Source organism: Mauremys mutica, chromosome 2 (genome assembly GCF_020497125.1).
Source record: "Mauremys mutica isolate MM-2020 ecotype Southern chromosome 2, ASM2049712v1, whole genome shotgun sequence".
In the NCBI taxonomy this organism is placed as follows: Eukaryota; Metazoa; Chordata; order Testudines; family Geoemydidae; genus Mauremys; species Mauremys mutica.
In genome coordinates, this window is record NC_059073.1 from 213,166,617 (window position 1) to 213,184,744 (window position 18,128).

At 44.0% G+C, this 18,128-nt stretch overlaps 1 protein-coding gene and 1 long non-coding RNA gene across 4 annotated transcripts; one reads left to right on the forward strand and one right to left on the reverse strand.

Annotated features, from left to right (window-relative positions):
• Positions 1-17,916, reverse strand: TGM4 (transglutaminase 4). Of its 2 annotated transcripts, none has more exons than XM_045002929.1 (14): positions 17,792-17,916; positions 16,610-16,792; positions 16,137-16,243; positions 15,449-15,578; positions 14,783-14,901; positions 13,009-13,116; positions 12,220-12,394; positions 11,949-12,087; positions 10,496-10,599; positions 8,935-9,186; positions 7,486-7,788; positions 5,276-5,445; positions 2,493-2,629; positions 1-816 (listed from the first exon to the last, which is right to left on the reverse strand). In XM_045002929.1, the coding sequence occupies exons 3-14, from the start codon at positions 16,230-16,232 to the stop codon at positions 675-677; spliced, it is 1,875 nt and encodes a 624-aa protein (XP_044858864.1). In that variant the 5' UTR covers positions 16,233-16,243; positions 16,610-16,792; positions 17,792-17,916; the 3' UTR covers positions 1-674. The 2 variants fall into 2 exon arrangements, with proteins under 2 accessions (XP_044858864.1, XP_044858863.1); XM_045002928.1 differs by having other exon boundaries at positions 17,362-17,897.
• LOC123362555 lies at positions 5,993-9,957 on the forward strand. 2 transcript variants are annotated; one of them, XR_006576481.1, is made up of 4 exons: positions 5,993-6,393; positions 7,984-8,087; positions 8,989-9,193; positions 9,728-9,957. It is a non-coding gene; the product is annotated as an uncharacterized LOC123362555 (long non-coding RNA). The 2 variants fall into 2 exon arrangements; XR_006576480.1 differs by having other exon boundaries at positions 5,993-6,185; positions 8,989-9,957.
• Positions 17,917-18,128: the final 212 nt, after the last annotated feature.

Genomic DNA, 18,128 nt, shown 5'->3' on the forward strand with positions numbered 1-18,128 from the left:
TGCAAATTAAAAAGAATTTACCCAACAGTTAACAAAAGGGGGACTGTTCAGAAGACTTCTGCTTGTGATCCAGTTTTAGGTTGTTTCTTTAAGAAAAGCCATGTTCTGTGTGGTGAAACCTCACGGTATGCTACAATGAGCACAATAATGCATAATACCTGCATATCAACCACGACAGTGCATGATACTGTCAGTCCGGTAACATATGATACAGCACAATCCATCCTATGAATTGAGGCATACATGGAACACCAAAATGGGCATGACAGTAATTGACAGATAAATCATTACTTCACCCAACACGGGTGTTTAAAAAGGCAAAACAGTGTGCAGATACTAATGGAATTATCATTACACAAAGCTTGTGATTGTTACAAAAGGAAAAGCTAACCTCAGCGTGAGCCACAATCTAACCATTCCCACTTTCTCAAACAAGTCCTTAATCATCAGAAACTGACATTAATAGATGTGAGAGTAGGTTTTAACAATCTTTATTAAATCCCCATTAACTAGAATCAAAGCAACTGTGCCCTTAAGCCATTTACATTACCTTATCTCCTATGATAGCCTATAATCCACTAATCAAGGAGGCAGGAAGTGCCAGTGACATCCATCTCTAGTACATATTCAGCAAGACCAAGACTGACACCCTGTTAAGATATTGAGTAATTCCCCTAGGCGGTGATGGTAATCATCTTTTCCTCAGATATTCCTTTGACTTGGTTAGAGGTCAGTTTGGCTACAAGTTTTTTCTCTCCTGTTTTATTTGGAGCACATATTATTTGGGATTTAATGATCCTACCAGGCATTATGTCCCTAAGGAGAAGAGGGGAAAAAAGATCGTTACTAACACAATGCTAAATGTATTCATTGCTTTCTAACAGTTTCTTTGCGAATGAAATACAGCTTTCGTAGTCAACATAGAGCTGATATTTCCTGCAGCCTGAATGTAAAGAGCAACAAAAATTCTATTGGGCGGGGTGGGTGGGTGGGGAATGAACTAATGAGCCAATTGGTGGTTAAGGACTAGATCCACAAAGGGACATAGGCACCTACAGTGGCTGTTAGGCACCAAAGGACAACATTTAGGCACCGCACCGCTGAGCTCTACCTAACACTAGTGCCTAAATTTCTGCAGGTACGCATGCACAAAACTGCCTAACTCCTGGTGCTCCAACCTGCTCAGCACCCTCATTCACACCAAGGTCCCAGCAGGATTCTCAGAATAGGCATTTCCCCACCTATCTTGCCTTCAGTGACTGATCCATTAGGTGTTCCTAGAACATGTCTAAAATTCAGTGGCGTAGCCAGGTGGAGGGAACAGGGGGAGCGATCAAAAAAAAAAAAAGGTGCCACCCACTGCTCCGGGTCTTCGGCAGCGGACCCTTCACTCGCTCTGAGTGTCTTTGGCGGCACTGAAGGACCCGCTGCCGAAATGCCACCGAAGTGCCACTGAAGAACCGGAGTGCTGCCAAGTGAGTAAAATAAAAGCGCCGCAGTAGGTGGCACCTTTTTTTTCATCACTCCCCCGAGTGAGTAAAAAGGCACCAAGAAATTGACAAGGAGCCACTTGTGCTCAGTGGGGGAGCGGCCGCTGCCCTGCTCCCCCCCAGCTACGCTACTGGTCTAAATCCTTACAATAGACTGCTGGGGCGAACAGCTGGGGCATTTTGCAGACTGGGGCATATTTCAAATTCCCATTCTGCCTGATTTGGAGCAGGGACTTGAACTTAGGTTTCCCACATTTTAGGTGAATGCCCTGACCACTAGGCTATCAGCTATAATGGGCTGTGGGGCTCTTTCTTTCTGGGTTTTGGCTGCAAGGCCACAGGCTACCTAAGCAGCTCACCTGGTGTAGGCATCTAACTCCAGGAGAGTTAGGCACTCCGGCCTGGACTTAGGCACTGAGCACCCTGAGAGGGGTGGGACTTAGCCTCAGCGTTTCCTACTTGCTCACTTAGGTAGCTCTCCACTCAGTGTGCTGGCTTCTGGGAATCTCCTTCTTAGGCACCTAACTCTCCTCAAGCATTGTATGGTGGGAACCTAGGTGCCTAAATTTGGGGCTGTGGACTCCATCAGGCGGCAGGTTGCCTTGAAGTCTGGCATGCCAATGCCTAAGTGCCCTGTGTATTTAGCCCTAGGTTTCTTTTCACTGTCTCCAGGGATGGGGCTTCCTCTACTTTCCTTGGTAGACCATTCCACCCTCTTATAAGGCTAAAGTCATTGAAAGGAAAAGGCAAAGAAAGTAAATTCTTTAGCTGCACATGTTGAATAAACCAAGGTTAGATGGGCTGCTACGCAGAGACATCATTGTGCAGCATTGCACCTGCTTGCATCAGGTCTGACTAGGGCCAATAGACTTTATAAAGGCAATGGGACTTATTATTGGATGTACCTAACTGCTTTTTAAAAGTGTACAAATTTCTACAGACAGTAGAAGTTATACATTTATTTAATGCAAAGTACCGCAAATATCTTAAGTGTAACCTCACCCTTGATCAATTGTTTCCATTTTAAAAATGCCCAGTCCTTCTACATGCAATTTGCACTTTTCCAAGGGAACAGACAAGGTATTTTTGAAGATAAAGGAGCAGGTAAAATCTTCATTAATCTTTGCAGTTTCTGGCATCTGCAAAATAAAGGATTACAGAGGCACAGATTAGGTGCATCCTCTTATTAAAAAGCAGAATAGAAGGTGTCTATGGCAGATGGCATTAAAAGAGAGACTGACCATGAGAAAGTCGTGCCTTAGTCAAAAAGACAAACAGCTGAGGTCAGAGAGTTAACCGAAACCAGAGATGTTAGTCATCTGGTCCATTTCCCTGCCAAGACAGAGTTGTTTTCCACATAGATTCTCCAGGGCTTTGTACGCTCCAATTTTAAATGACTCAAACAATGTAGTTTCCACCACTTTCCTTGGGAGTCTACCATCTAATAGATTTCATTGGCAGGAAATAGTCTTTAATATTCAACCCAACATTTCATTTGCTCAGTTTCATTCCATGCCCCCTCATTATTGCCGCCCATGCTCCTCCCACTCCTCAGTGTTTATATACAGGTAGCTGATTCTCATGACCATCCTACCTGTCATTCAGACAAGATACTCTGCTCTTTTAATTTTTCCTCTGAGGTCATTCTCATCAGTTATTCTATTTATTTGGCCTCTGAATTCTTTCCAATTTGTTAACATCTTTTTGGGAATAAGGAGCCCAGAGATAGAAATGGGCCCAAACCAAACCTCCCAGTTTGAACACCTCCAGATTTTCATTTTATGATTACCCTCCATCTTGATAATGGCCAAACCAGAACTCAGAGTCTAAACAGCCCTGGGCTGGAGGGTTTGTCTAGGCTGCAGCCCCAGGTCCAGATTTTGAAGACCTGTGGACTCTTGGCCCATCTCAACCTAGAAATAATCATAGTATTCTCGGTGTGGTCTCACCAGTCCTGGGCAGAGTGAGACCATCACCTCCCTTTTGTCTGAGGTGAAGCCTCTGTGATTCTAGCCTATATTTGGTGTTACTTTATATGCTCTAGAGAACCAAAGCACTGGCTGCCCTTTTTTTGCATTTCAAACTTCCATCTAATTTGTGGTCCTATATAATCCTAAAATAGGTGTGTGTGGGGCGGGGGGGTTTCCATTACTGCTTTCCAATTAAGTTCTGGGGTCCTGAAATTCAGTCTATCCTGGATTGCATTTTCTGCCCTGCAGGGTTAATTCCATCGAGTAGCATCAAAATCCTGTTTAAAAAGTCCCTTCCTTCATGTAGATCAGGTGAAATATTAGGGCTCTGGGACTATATTACCCTTTATCAGATAGCTATATTTTGGATAACTATTCTCCGGTTCTATCAGTTTGCATTTGTATTTCCTGTCCCTGCTTCAAACATCTCTCTGTCAAGGTGTATTATTTCTAACATCATCATCTTCTCTTTTTTATTTCTTTTTTTTTTCTTTTTGCTATACCTGTCTTGTGCTGCACTGATGGACCAGGGGAGGAAGAGGGCCGATATAGCCCCTTACTTTCATGCAAGGATCTAGGATCTCTCCCTAAGACGTGAGATTGCTAAGGGCAGGGGCGGCTCTAGACATTTTGCTGCCCCAAGCACGGCGGCATGCCGCGGGAGGCGCTCTGTCGGTCGCCAGTCCCGCGGCTCCGGTGGACCTCCCGCAGGCATGCCTGCGGATGCTCCACCGAAGCCGCGTGGGACCAGCAGACCCTCCGCAGGCACGCCTGCGGGAGGTCCACCAGAGGCGCCTGCTGCCCTCCCGGCGACCGGCAGAGTGCTCCCCGCGGCATGCCGCCCCAAGCACGTGCTTGGCGTGCTGGGGCCTGGAGCCACCCCTGGCTAAGGGAGGAGGATGTCCATCTACAGTGCTGACTTGTGTATTTTAGGAGTCCACAGGCCAGTGAGCATGTAAGCTGCAATCAGCACACGTAGCTGTTCCTTTTCACAGGTGCATTAAAACATGCTCTTCCCCCACAATCCTCAGGCCCACCAGTGTAATACCACCCTGGCCAGCAGCATTAACTACAGAGAGAGATGTGCCTCCCAGAATCCATTGAGTGAATATTTTGTTTGGATCATTAATAGAAATGTTGAATTAAATCTTGCCTAGCCCTGATCCCTACGGCCCCCACTGGCCTACCCGCCCTTGACTTGGTACATATCTGTTTGTCAGTAGCCTCTGAGGCAGTTTTCAATTGACATGAATGTACACAGAGTTATACCAACTGGAACTCATCTTTCAGCCAGGATTTTGTGAGGGACTGTGCCAAGGGATTTAAAGTCCATCTTTATGACCTCTTTCAAATGCCACAGCAGTGCCCAGTCAGACACTGCAGCCACCTTTGTAACAAGAGGAGCTGAAAGTCAGGCTCCTCACTCTGGTATTTAGCCCTATAACAAGAGGCCTGGCTTTCAAAACAGCTGAGCTCCCAGCAGCTCTCCCACAGGAGTGCTGAGTGCTCAGCACATTTGAAAATCAAGCCACTTATTTGGATATCTAAATATAGACTGAGTAGCACAGTTTTAGGTTCCAATTTTTGAAAATCTTGGCTGCGATGTTAGGTTGGGGTAGTTTGGGCACCTTCATTTATCTGGAAGCAGGGCTCCATGTCCCTACTTTGGAAAATATCCAGATGCTCAGTTCTCACTAACCTTTCTAGTCACAATTCTAGCTCACTTATTTACCTAGCCATCCATTTATACGCATTTGTATAACACCCATCACCAGGGTATCTATGCACAGCTTCATCCGTCATTTAACTTCTTACCTCCACCTTGAGAGGGGGGTATTGGAATGTTAGTGTTAGCTCATCAGTGAGCTTTTCATTAGTTTCCTGAATCTCAGCAATAATATTGACTTTTATGAGAAGTTCATCCTCAACAGATGTTACAGTCTTCATATAAGCATCAGCTGCTATATTCAGAGGGAGCTGAATAACTGGACCAACAACAGGAAAAAAAAAGATGTTAATGCAGCATTTTCTGTACACAACAACAGAAGGTTGAAGCAGAAAGTCAGTTGATCTTCATGAAAATGTTTGGTGATGTCTATTCTACATAGACTTGATGTGCTGCATAGCTTTAATTATGGACCAATAAATGGTGACTGTTTTGCTTCTGGTTTAACATGGTTCCAACTAGGGATATAAATAACAATTTAAAAAAGTAACCGTGTAACTGAATAAAATTTTATTGGTTACATGGTTAAACATTTAACTGGGGAATTAGGGGTGTTGGGGGTGCTGCAGGATCCCCACATTTTACACGGGGTTCTACTGCGGGGAATCCCGGCCGCTGGCCCCGGTGCCCAGGGACTTTGCTGCCCACCCCTGCGCCCGGGGTTTCTCCTGGCTGCCACCCCCGGGGCAGCAACGGACTCCTGGGCTCAGGCAGCAGTGGAGTTTAATCATTAACCGAAACAGATAAGACTGATGCTTATCCATTAACCGGTTAAACTTTTAGATTCCTAGTTCCAATATGGGCAGAAGGTGAATTATCTGCAAAGGCCCTGGGCTGAAACTCACAGAAAAAGGAGTGGCTGCAGTTACTAAGCAAGCCATGGTTAGGAGTGAGGAATGGAACTCCAAAGAAAGTCCCACCCAGGCCTCGGCACAGTAATGATGGGGCCTAGATGTGTGAGAACCACGGACATGAAGACCCTCTGGGAGAAAAGTTCAAGTGAGCAATATCTGATTGACAAAGGAAGATACTGTCCCATGTGTAACTCTCTTGGCAGCAGCGCTCAGCACTTACTATAGTTTGTTTCCTTGATTAAGAAGTAGTTTGATAGGATGGATTGTAAAGTGCCTAAGTGCATTTGGACGTATGAAATGCATAGATGCATTTGGGATACTTCCACTTCTTTGCCAGAGGCACAGGACATAAGGTATTTATTGTGATTATGTAAATTCTCTCCTCTTCTTAACTTTGCATTTTATTCCTAATTTTCTGGAAAACTTCCTTAGTGCTAGTGAAAGGCCTCCAGACTTGACTTGCAAGAAACTGAATTCTATATAGCACAAAACCTCCGTCCAACTAATCCTCTTTTACATTTCCTGTCCTCACCTTTAAAGTGCCAACCTATGTAGCAGACCTCCACCCCCGCCTAATAGCAGAGCTAGTGTCCTAACACATACGTTCTGTGTATTCAGATGGCCATTTTATAAATGTAATAACACTCTTGAATCCCCAGAATTGAATGTATTTTAGCCTGAATGACTAGTCCTCTGAAGACTCTTACTGCAAGTGCCTTATTTGCTGTTAATTATTTGTCATTCATTAGTGTCCTTTTTAAAAAAAATTCAGTCATCTAGTCAGGGATTGGAAATACTCTCCTGTGACCCCCAATGACACACCATGAATAACAGTTCAGGGGCAGCCCATCGTCTGAAATTAGTTTGTGTAAACTATTCTGCAAATAACAATCAAGAATGAATACATTTGCAGAAGCCCTGAAACAGTTAATCAACAATTTAGAAACAGAAACAACACAAACGGGTTTAATTTCACAATCCCTAACGATCTCACCACCAATAATCCAACCAATTTTAGCTGCCAAAATCTGCCAATTGGTGTGTTGGTTTTAGTGCTGTTGACACTCATTCACTGGAAACTGGACTGAAGTTAGCAAACTTATTTCACTCAGTCAATCAAAAGGCCATCAAATTAAATGCAAATGTTTCAGATTATAAACATTTTGGGAATGTCTTTCTGTGTTCTGTGTCTGTACAGAACCTAGCACAATGGGGTTCTGATCCACGACTGGGGCTCCTAGGCACTACTACAAAAGAAATAAATAATAATTATAATTATATAGACTTTCCCCTGCACAAATCCCTCTTTGCTATGCCATAAGCATTGTCAGACCACAGGTCATACACCTATGTTGATTCACAGTCATTCCACACTAGCTCTCTTGAAGACACATTGCAGTATCATAAGAGAAGGCACATGGGATATGACAGATTCATAGACCCACCAGGTTTGCCTTCAGTCTGGACAGTCTGTTTGATGGATCCAAGATTGGCCTCTACTTTCCCTGTGTAGGACTGCAGTTGGCAAGAGGCAACAAGATTGATCGTCCATGCGCCAGCAGAACTGTTCTGTACAATGATGTTCAGATTAATGGGATTGCCCAGCCATAAAACTTTTTCACTCTCTACATCCAGTTGGATCCCAGCCTTGAGGGGTGGAAGAGGAGTTGTGCTCTCACAAACTGCCAAATTTGAAGAGCTCAGATAGGTGCAAGCCTTTTCCACAGCTTTCCGTTCCTCTGGAGAGCCTGAATACCAGGAAAAGGAAAAGCAAAGCTAAAGTCATAATAAATAATGTGCACTGTAGTTTCCTCAATCTGGTCCAATTTTTCTGTTTATCCTTCTGCTAAAATATAGACAGCACAGCAGGACATGCTTCCCAGCACTGAGCATTGCATGTTTAAACTAGTCTACGTATCTCTCCTGATTTTACTCTACCATAGGATTTAAACAGTCGGCGAACACACCGGGCCAGATTTTCAGAAGTGACCATTAATTTTGTGGGTTGTCAGTTTGAGACACTTCAGAGGACCCTGATCTTTAGAAGGTAGGTGTTCAGCACTTTCTGAAAATCAGTCTCTCAAGTTGAGCACCCAAAACACACTACTCTTTTTTGAAAACTCAGGCCACCAGGTTTACACAACTCAAGGGTGAAGGAGGATGACTGGGAGTCAATATCAATATATGTGGTGGCCAAAAACCACACTAAAAGTGTTCCATAGAACTTTGTACATACAGAATGGAGCATGAAGCAGGTTCAGATAACCCAGACTTCTGTTCAGGAATAGGCTAGAACAAAGACCTAAGATTGCAAGAGCTGAGGAGAAGTAAACTTATCTAAAATATCTATATTGGAAAACTGGTGAGAAGAAGGATCAAATGCAGAGCCTAACTTAAATGCCTTTCTGCAATGTCCCTCTGATTTCCCAACTTGGCTGCTCCTCAAATGAGATGTTTTAATAGTCACATTGCTTAACACAGCAAGTTTTGGGTATGTAGTAAGGGGTGGGGAGGAGATGTTTCTTGAAATATGATATAATTTGTTGATAGAAGAAGATAAGAAATGGAGCAATTTTGGATCAAGCAGAACTGCTGAATCTATTGGGCCTACTTCTCTTGTTACTAGCATGCTTGCTACAACCTCTTACTAGAAAACAGCCAGCAGGTGTCACTGCAGACACAAAGATACTCATACGCCAATTTTCCTGATTCCCTCGCTGTTTCTGAATGTATTCTGCTGAGTAGTACACTTTAAATGTATATTACTAAAGCAGCCGATTGGATTTCCACACTGATAAAGCATGTGACTACTCTGGTGTCTGCAGAAAATCACATGACTAACAGTCTCATCTTATCTTCTACAGGATGCTGGAAAGATCTCGACTACTGGTCACCTTCTGGGAATTTGTACTGTGCCGTAATGTCTTCCCTTGTGTTCTTCCCAACAGCTTTGGTGCTGATGCTCTTCCCAATGGCCTTGGTCTCCTCACGCAGTTTGACAGGTTTATGTTTGCCATTCACATTCTTCACTTGCCAGAAGACCCTGTCGGCATTCACTTCAGCAAACACAAACTTGGAGTCATACAGCAAATAGACTTCTCCACTTCTGATGGCTTTTAGTGGACAAGGGCCGCACTGGTAAACACCTAAAGAGTATGTTGAATGTTACTTGCTTTTCACATGTATTAAGTGAGGCTCCATTTTCCTCAATCACCACATACACATAATATCCCTGACCTCCCACAGCAGTGGCCCACCCCCAGGTAACTGAACCTGGCAATAAATATTCCTCCACACTAGTTCTGAGCCCAAAACTTTTACGGTCCTTTAAGTAGCAGATTTTTTACACGATGAAATGTGACTTGTATCACTTGTATGCTGCTAGGAATCCTACCACATTCTCCCCTATGAAACCAGCTGCAGACATGCAATTTCTAAGCAGGTTTTACAAAGCAGCAAAAGATTTCCAAAGCCCAAAATCATGGCACTTCCTGAGCACTTCCTGCGAGGTGCTGAGCACCCTCAATTCCCATTGACTATAACGAGAGTTGACAGTGCTCAGCACCACACAGCACTGCAGGATCAGGCTCTTTGTATCTGTCTGCTTGTGCTAGAGTTCAGCATATTTCAGTTTGCAATGATAATTCTAGGCCTTCTTTATTTCATCTCTTCTGACTCCTGCTACAGTTACACAGTTGCTGACTACTCTGTTCCCAAACCCGAAATGGCAAAGGACAGCATATTAAATATCATCTGTAACAAGGGCTAATGCACAGGCCAACCCTTTGAAACCTGCTTTATCTGTAGGATCTAGAGATGTATGCTGATGGATGTTGGAAACTGACCCAAAAAGGTACAGGCTGAAAAAAGTGTGTCAGCAGAATTTACTGTAAAATAAAAAGAGTGCTTTGCCTTTCTGTAGTGCTTGTAATCTGAGGACGTCAAGATGCTTTGCTAACATTAATCATCAATTCGTCTTCACAACACTCTTTTAGGCAGGTGACTATCATATCCTGTTCAGTAATGGGTAAACTGAGGCCCAGAAAGGCAAAATGACTTGCCCAAGGTCACCCAGTAAATCAGGGTAGAGATGAGAACAGAACCCAGATCAGGAGCCCATGCGCCAACACCTTAAACCATTTTCATTTCCTAATGCCATCAAATGTTTGATTTTCTGATTGCAAAAATGCCATAACATTTACATCCATGGCACCAGCAGTGAGGCCAAAGGACTCTCGTTTAAGAGGTCAGAGCATAGGGCTGGGAACCAGGAGATCTAACTTCTATTCTCAGCTCTACGCCTGTGTGAACTTGGGCAACTCACTTCACTCAGGTTTGACATGAATTGGACTAGTCAAGTGCTTAAAGTGTTTAAGTGCTTTGCTGAAAAAATGTTCCTTGTAAAATATCCCCCACCCCAAATCACAATAGAGTCTCTTTGTTTGTAAATCCTACCTTGACTTATCTCCTGTGGGGTGGCATCAAGTGCCTGCCAACCATCAAAACCCTGGGGCAAGTCTGGCCTTTTCATCCACACATCATTCCACACGTGAAAATTCCTACATGCAATTAGGTTGCAAAGTTAAAAACAACATTATTTGCACCCTGCAATTTAACATGCATGTTCAGGACCCAAAGAGCTGAGTGACCATATTGATCCCCCAGAGGAAGAAGTGGGCTCAGTTTTGTACCCTGTCTCATTTTTATGGCAGATATACTTTTTTAAAGAATGGAGAGGAAAAATCTGTATTTTCCATGCATTACATCCTTTGCCCGTGGTGAGAAGAGAGCTGTAAACCACTGCAGCAGTCTTACCTCTTTCTGTCTTTAACTGTCCGATTGGGTCAGATTGTGTTCTCCTTACTCACACTGACCGGTAGTTTACACCCCAGCTTTACCACTGGTGGCAATGAGACTAGTTGGGGAGTCATGTGCTACTCAGCCTGAACCAGGGGGCCACAGTCTGGCCCTTTATTTGGGGAGAGGGAACAGGGACATGCACCTGTGCAGAGTGAGACCCTCGTCCAAAGCCTGCTGGCTTTGGTTAATGGGAATCTTACTACTGACGTCAATAGGCTTTGGATCGGGCCCAGAATGAAGCGGGGCTCCTAAATGTGACCTGCCTCATTCACTATAAATCAGCTAGGCTTTTGATGCACACACAGCCCCATCCACCTTTGCTCAGACCATTATGTGATCGTTGTGAAAAAGACCCTTAACGTTATTTTTTTAAATGTACAACCTGATCCAATGTCCACTGTAAGCCATGAAAGTCTTCCATTGATTTAAAAGAGAATTGGATTAGGCCCTTACTGCTCATGGACCAAGTATGATTTTCAAAGGCTCATAAAGTGGCCAAGTTAACCCCAAATTGCATCAGGTCACTTGGTCTGGTCCAAGGGTTGTTTCCATGACACGTCAAGCACCAACCATGTGGACACTAGAACTAAGTAATACGTAAGGGATTTTTTTCATAATGAAAAAAATGGCATTTTTTTCATTTTCTTCACCCACAAAGATGGCTGAAACACTTTTCCATGTGGTTTACAGGAAAATTCAACTTCAGAAAGAAATCAAGCATGCAAAATTTCAGCCGGATAGAACAGAAAGATACGAGCAGGTCAAAACAAGAGCTTAGCATGGAACAGCTTTGGAATCCTTAACTACAGTGGCTGCTAAGGCTATAACACAAACCCGGCTAGAGCCCAAACTGTCTATTCCTCTCAGATGCAGGTTTAACAGGGAAATGCCTATAGAAAATATTCAAGCTTCCTCTTATTGTTCAGCTGCAAACTCAAAATAATAGAGACATTCTAAAAGAAAAACCTCCTGGTGCTTAGAAATACAGATAAAGTTCTACAGGAAAGCTTCAGGAGTACAGGAAGTATATAGCATTCTTTAGAGTTACCAGACAGAGTCTGATGTCATGTCATCCAGTTTTTCGCCCTTTTCATTCATGTAGATGTCAACTTTCAGATTTTCCTCAGTATCATGAGCCGAGGCGAAGTTAGTCACGCTTCTGGCTGGAATCCCCAGGCAGCGCATGACTGAAATATAGATGAACAAAACCTCACTGGGAAAAGCTCTTTGGAAAGTTCCCCACCACCAGCTGCACTGTGTGGAGGAATCTCTCCCCAGGGTTTGGTGTATCGGGAAAGATGGATGGTGCCGTGTTTTACCTGTAGTAAGAACTCCAGAGAAAACCCAGCACTGACCAAAGCGGATGGGTTTTTTTGTTTTGTAGTATTTCTGCAAAATGGGGGCACTTCCTGTCCAGGCCACGGGGGAGGTTCCACCAGTATAGGTTCCTGACCAGTTCCCCCAAAGGACTCCTGATTCATCATTGGAATTAACCTAAGACGCAGAGAATAGAGAAAACAAAGTCAGTCAAGAGATCCAGTGGAACTCAGACCTGTCACGGAGATCCCTTCTGTGCCTGCACTTCCTCTGGGCACAGGGCATCCACTGTAACTATGGCAGTTAGCAAGGTTGTCTTGCTATCATTAGCTGGCTTCCCTCAGCCAGCTGCCCATGTTCTTCCTGTAAGGCTCAGACATCCAAAGGGGAGGTGTAACTGCTGCTCAGAGGAGCGGTAACTCAGCATGCATTTTGCATCATAAGTTCTTCTAGTGCACTGAAAGGGGAACATACCATGTACAACAGCTATTCTCCTGATTCTTGCCCTGCAGAGAGTACAACCTCAGCATAGCAGCCATGCATCAGAAAGGATTGGCTAGATAATGTGGGGATGCTACATTGCAGCTACCTTTTCCCTCTGCCAGTTTCTTCAGACCCTCCTCCATGTGAGTTATAAGCAAAATCCATTTCAAATTAGGCCTGTAATGGTTTTCTAAATGTCAGGGGCGCAGAAGGACAAACAGGAGGAAGAGGGGTTGGGACAAACTGATTTGTAGCAGCAAAATATAAAGAAATGAGTCAATGACAAGTCACTTCTCAGAGAGACTCACCAAAGCAGACATGGCTCTGGACACAGTCACAGAATCTTTTCTAACTTTTTGCTTGAGTTTACTTTTGTCCAGGAGATACATACAGGAGTCCAAGACATCTTCCTCAAACTGTTTTGGAGAGAAAAAACAAAGGCCTGTTTACTTGCTGCTCCAAATGCAAACTGCCTGATGCTAACAAGTCTATTTGAGTTATCTTACAGCAACTAATCAATATGACTCAGATGAACCTCCAAACCTTATTATGGCAAATGAATTTAGTGTCAATGAAAGTTACTGGATTGACTTCCATGGAGACTGAAGTTCACTGGTTATCTACAGAACAGGGCCCCAGAACTGTCATATCTGTCTTAGGCCTGAAATGGAAGGACCTCATCTGTGGGGGCAAGCATAGACCAGTCTCCATGCATTAATATATAGGACCTTATCCAGCCATCCTTACTCATGTGAGTAGTCTTTAGTTACATTAATAGTCTCACTGAAGTCGGTGGAACTACTCATGTGACTAACAAAAGCTTGTGACAGTAAAAGGTAGAATGAATAAATCTATATATTCCCACCTAACTGTAGAGAGACAAGGTGGGGGAGGCAATATCTTTTATTGGACCAACTTCTGTAAATGAGAGAGACATGCATACACAGAGCTCTTCTTCCGTCCTCTGAGACCTTTCTCCCCTACAGAGTCTCAGAACCTTGGCTCCAACCTGAACGTAAACATTTACACTACAATTTTATAGCCACTGCAGCCAAAGCCCTGCAAGCCTGAGTCAGCCGATCCGAGCCAGCCACAGCCATGCCGTCCGTCTTTTATTGCAGTGTAGACATACCTCTTACTTTGTTTTGTTTATTTATTTATTACTTGTGTGAACAGAGAATTCAAGAAATAGAGCCCAAAGCTCTCTATTTAGCACACATACAGATTTCCTCCACGTCTCTGCTAATGGTATCTCACAGCTGTCTTGGAGGGTGACCTTTATGAGTTACAGGGTAGTTTACCCACCATGCCCATTCAGTCACTGGTCAACCAGTATAGTGTAAATTACATGATCAAGTCTTTAGACCATTTGGGCCCAGTTCTCCCCTTTCTTACACTGATGTAACAGAGTGGAGAATTAGGTCTTTTATTTCTTAACACTCTCTGAATATCATTATCACACTAATAACAACCACTTTTTAAATCAAATCTATCGTTTAGGGTATTATACTGTCTCCAATCACGGTAATATCTGAGTGCCTACCATGTTAAATCAACAGCAATAGCAAAGTCCCTAGTGGACTTCATGGAGCCTCTGGCATGTCTCCCTTTTCGAGGTAAAAACCTTTGCTTGGACTAGGGTTTTTGCTTTCTATCTTTTAGATTTCATTAATTTACCTTCTAAAACCATGTCTTGTGGGACTGCAGCTTGGTATGGGCGGTTGAGTAGAAGGGGTGTCCGTGCTCTGTCATTCATACGGGGGAGGCCTTTTTGAAGAATAAGGTTTCACAAAGTTCCTAAAGATGGTTAGACTCTGGATTTGCCTGAGGTCCTCTGGAAGTTCGCTCCACAGTCACCTACCCTCTACCAAGAATGCTTTAATCATGTGTGCTACTTTAAGCATGTGAGTATTCCCATTGAAATGAGTAAGAGTACTCATGACCTCTGAGATTTGTCTGTGCTTACGTAGCTCCTTGAACTGGGGTCTCAATGAAAGGTCACATTTATTGGAATAGCACCTGCTTATGTTGAGAGAGGGAGAGTGCGCATGTGATCATGCCCATATTATTACTGTCTTTTACCTGTCCAAAATTCCAGGGTCTTCCAACTATATTTTGTACTGATCCAACATAGATGTAGCCTGTGTCACTGAGAACATACTCCAATCTTTCAGTATCATTAGGCATGAAAACCGTGTCAGCTGAAGAAAACACATGAACATGTTACTTGATTTCCATGCACTTTGTAGAAAACTTTTCAAAGGCTAAACAAGTCTTTTCTGTTCTTGAAACATAAAGCTAGTGAAGCTTAGAGTTAGTAGCACTGGTTCCAGAATAATGATTAAACAGCATTCAGATTTAAGTCCTGAACTTTCTTCCTTCCCTGGAAAAAACATGTTCTCTATGAAATGGTAGAAAACATCTTTATTTTTAACACCTACTTGTTCACAATGAACTGGATGGTGAACCCCTTTTTCCCATTGATGAGCTGCTACTCAGAGAAACCGTGTCACTGGCTTAAATGGGACCATTAGTGTGAATAATGGAGCACCAATGAGAGTAAGGGCTTCACAGTCAGGCCCAGTATCAGTGCTAAATATTGTTGGCTGATGTTCCATGGCTTGCAGAATTAGGCATCAGTGTTTTAAAGAGAAGAGGTGCAAGAATTTGAGAATAAAGAGGGAAAGTCTAAAGAACACATCATCTCCTATAGCAGTCGTAACCACGTCATGAGGCCATTTCTATTACCTTCACACCAAGGGTTGAACAACACGTAGACAACTTTGTTTCCAGGGTTATAAATGTGAAGCCCAGTTTTCACACTCAGAAAGTATTTTCCAACAGCTGCATCTGCCGGACTGGTCACAGCTACCAGGCACTAAGCAAAGCACAAGGCAGGCGATTATCCCTCACATTGCCCCCCTCTTCAATGTGTGGTACAAGTAACACTTTCTGATCTTTCAGCAACGAATCTAGTCAAGCCTGTGGCACATGCTGAAGGGAGAAATGGAGGGGATGAGGACAAAGCAGCTGTCAGAAATATAGTGATAGAGCGATGAATTAAATGGGACAGTTTCTCCTATAAAGCTAGTGAGCAGGCAGCAGAAGCCAATCTCAGAGCTCTGAGTACTCTTCCATGTCTCCCAATTAACTCCCCTTCCCATATTGCAGTGACTCTTTCCTAGGCACAGAAAAGGGCTGGGCTCAGCATCCCTTGAAGCCTGCTGACACTGTTCCATCTTGCATCCATCTGCCTCAAAGGGGGCCTTGGGGAGTGACACAAGTGTTCTCTCTCTCCCCAAAGCTGAGTGTAGTCCCTGCTTCCACAGCGCCCTCAGGCCCTGGCATACCGAGAGCACCCACTCTGCCATTGCAGCACCGAGTGGTCCTTTCATTTGCCACTTGAATGAATTATGTGTACAAGCAATCTGTCTACCTCCTTCCCACTGGTGTTAGAGATGTTGGCACACCAGCACTGGGAGTCCTGCCCAGACCTCAGGTCCATCGACAAAAGGGTCTCGTTGGATTCCATGGGTTTCTCACCTGGAAATAGATCAATACAAAATACAGAGGAGGTGTGACTCAGCATGTGATAAGATGACAAGGTCTAATCGTCTGACCAGATGTATGGTAGTCAGGACTACAAGGTTCTATTTCCTGTTCTCATGCTTTGATCTATAATCTAACTACCAGCCAAGGTCTGGAAGAAATTAAGTCTCCACTGTGATGGTGTAGTATAAAATTGGCCAGGTGCATTATGGTGCATCCAATCCTTCACCCTTTTCTGTAGCAGCATTGGCTAGTGTTGAGACTGGATACCATACAAGTCTGATCAGGCTAGTGTACCCCAGTATGGCAACTCCTGCATTGCTAGACATACCGCTGAGAGCTAAAGAGTTGTGTTCTTACCGACACTGAGCTGCACCACCACTTTGTCATTGTCTTTCAGCTCCCGGTCAAAGGTCAGCTTTAACTGAAACACTTGCCCTCGTCTCACAATCAGACTGGTGTTCTCATGATATTCCTCAGTGTGGTGAAGACGGGCATTTTGCTTTTGGAGCAAATCAACTCCAAGGGTTTTCAGGCTGCTGGCTGGAAACAGTGAGCAAGGAGGGAGAAAAAGAAATGGTTTGATGTTAAAACATTCGGGGGGGGGGGAATTCCAGTTGCTTTTACTGTTTATTTTGTTAAATAATGAAAACAACTGAGTGTAGCTTCTATTCTTAGTGGGTGGGACCCAACTCCCAAGCCCATCTACGTGTGTTTGATGACTAAGTGCAAACAGCCTTTAAAGCGTTTTAGGACCAACTCACATTAGGACCCCAAACAATCATCCTGCCCCCAACCTTCCCCCGCCTCAGTGTTAACTAGTCAATAACATTGTGCAAGGGCTGAAGTACCAGAGGGTGAAAGTGACTAGAAATAACAGTGAAACAGAACAGGCTCTGATTACCCAGTGCCCAAACTAAACAAAATGTACAAAATACAAATAAATTAGATTCTTAAAATTCCTTCAGTTTTCTTAAGTTCAGATGTCACTGGCAGCAAAGTATAACCAAGCCATAGACACAAAGGGCCCCATTCATCTCTACACCCAACCAGCACTAGGCACAGGGCCCAAAACAGGAGGCAAAGGTGACTTTATGCCACTTTTTCCTTACCCAATCTGGCTGCTCTCCCTTGGGCCTGGCTGCCAAAGGCCCCAAGGGGTCATCGAGGCAGGTGGGAACTGCCAGAGCACAGAAGCACTCCACTCATGTCTCCATTCCCTCAGGAATAGCCCCCAACGTGTCCCTTGTGTGGGGACCCGCTATCATAGCTGGCATTGAACAGTCTGTGCTGATGCTATGCCACATAGGGGGCTTCCCTTATCTCAAGGACATTCTTCAGAGCAGCCAGGGTAAAGGGACTGCAGCACAGGGATGACATAACCATCATCTAAACAGCCAACATGCAGCATCAGGAGTAGAACCCAGAACCTTCATTTCCAAAAACACCGGCCTCTACCACACAAATTAAGCTTGTGCTGCTCCTTCAGCTCTGCTTGTAGAGGTCTTCATTTTTACACCTGTAGGAGCTAAGTGTTCATACCCTGTAGCGAGGGGTACAGGATGGTTGGAACAATAGATAGCTAGATTCTAGTCTGATGCCAAATGTGTTCAGTTTAGCTGGCAATTGTGTTGTTTGTGCCAGTTGCTCCTCTGGCACAATGGAACTCTACAATGAGGGTAAAGTTCATCTGAGGGGCGGGGGGGGGAGGGGCAGAACTTTCTCAAGGGCTGGCCCAGGACTGTGTAATGAACTCCTATAGGAACTAAAGTATCAGGAGGTAGCTGTGTTAGTCTTTATCCACAAAAACAACAAGGAGTCTGGTGGCACCTTAAAGACAAACAGATATATTTGGGCATGAGCTTTCATGGGTAAAAAA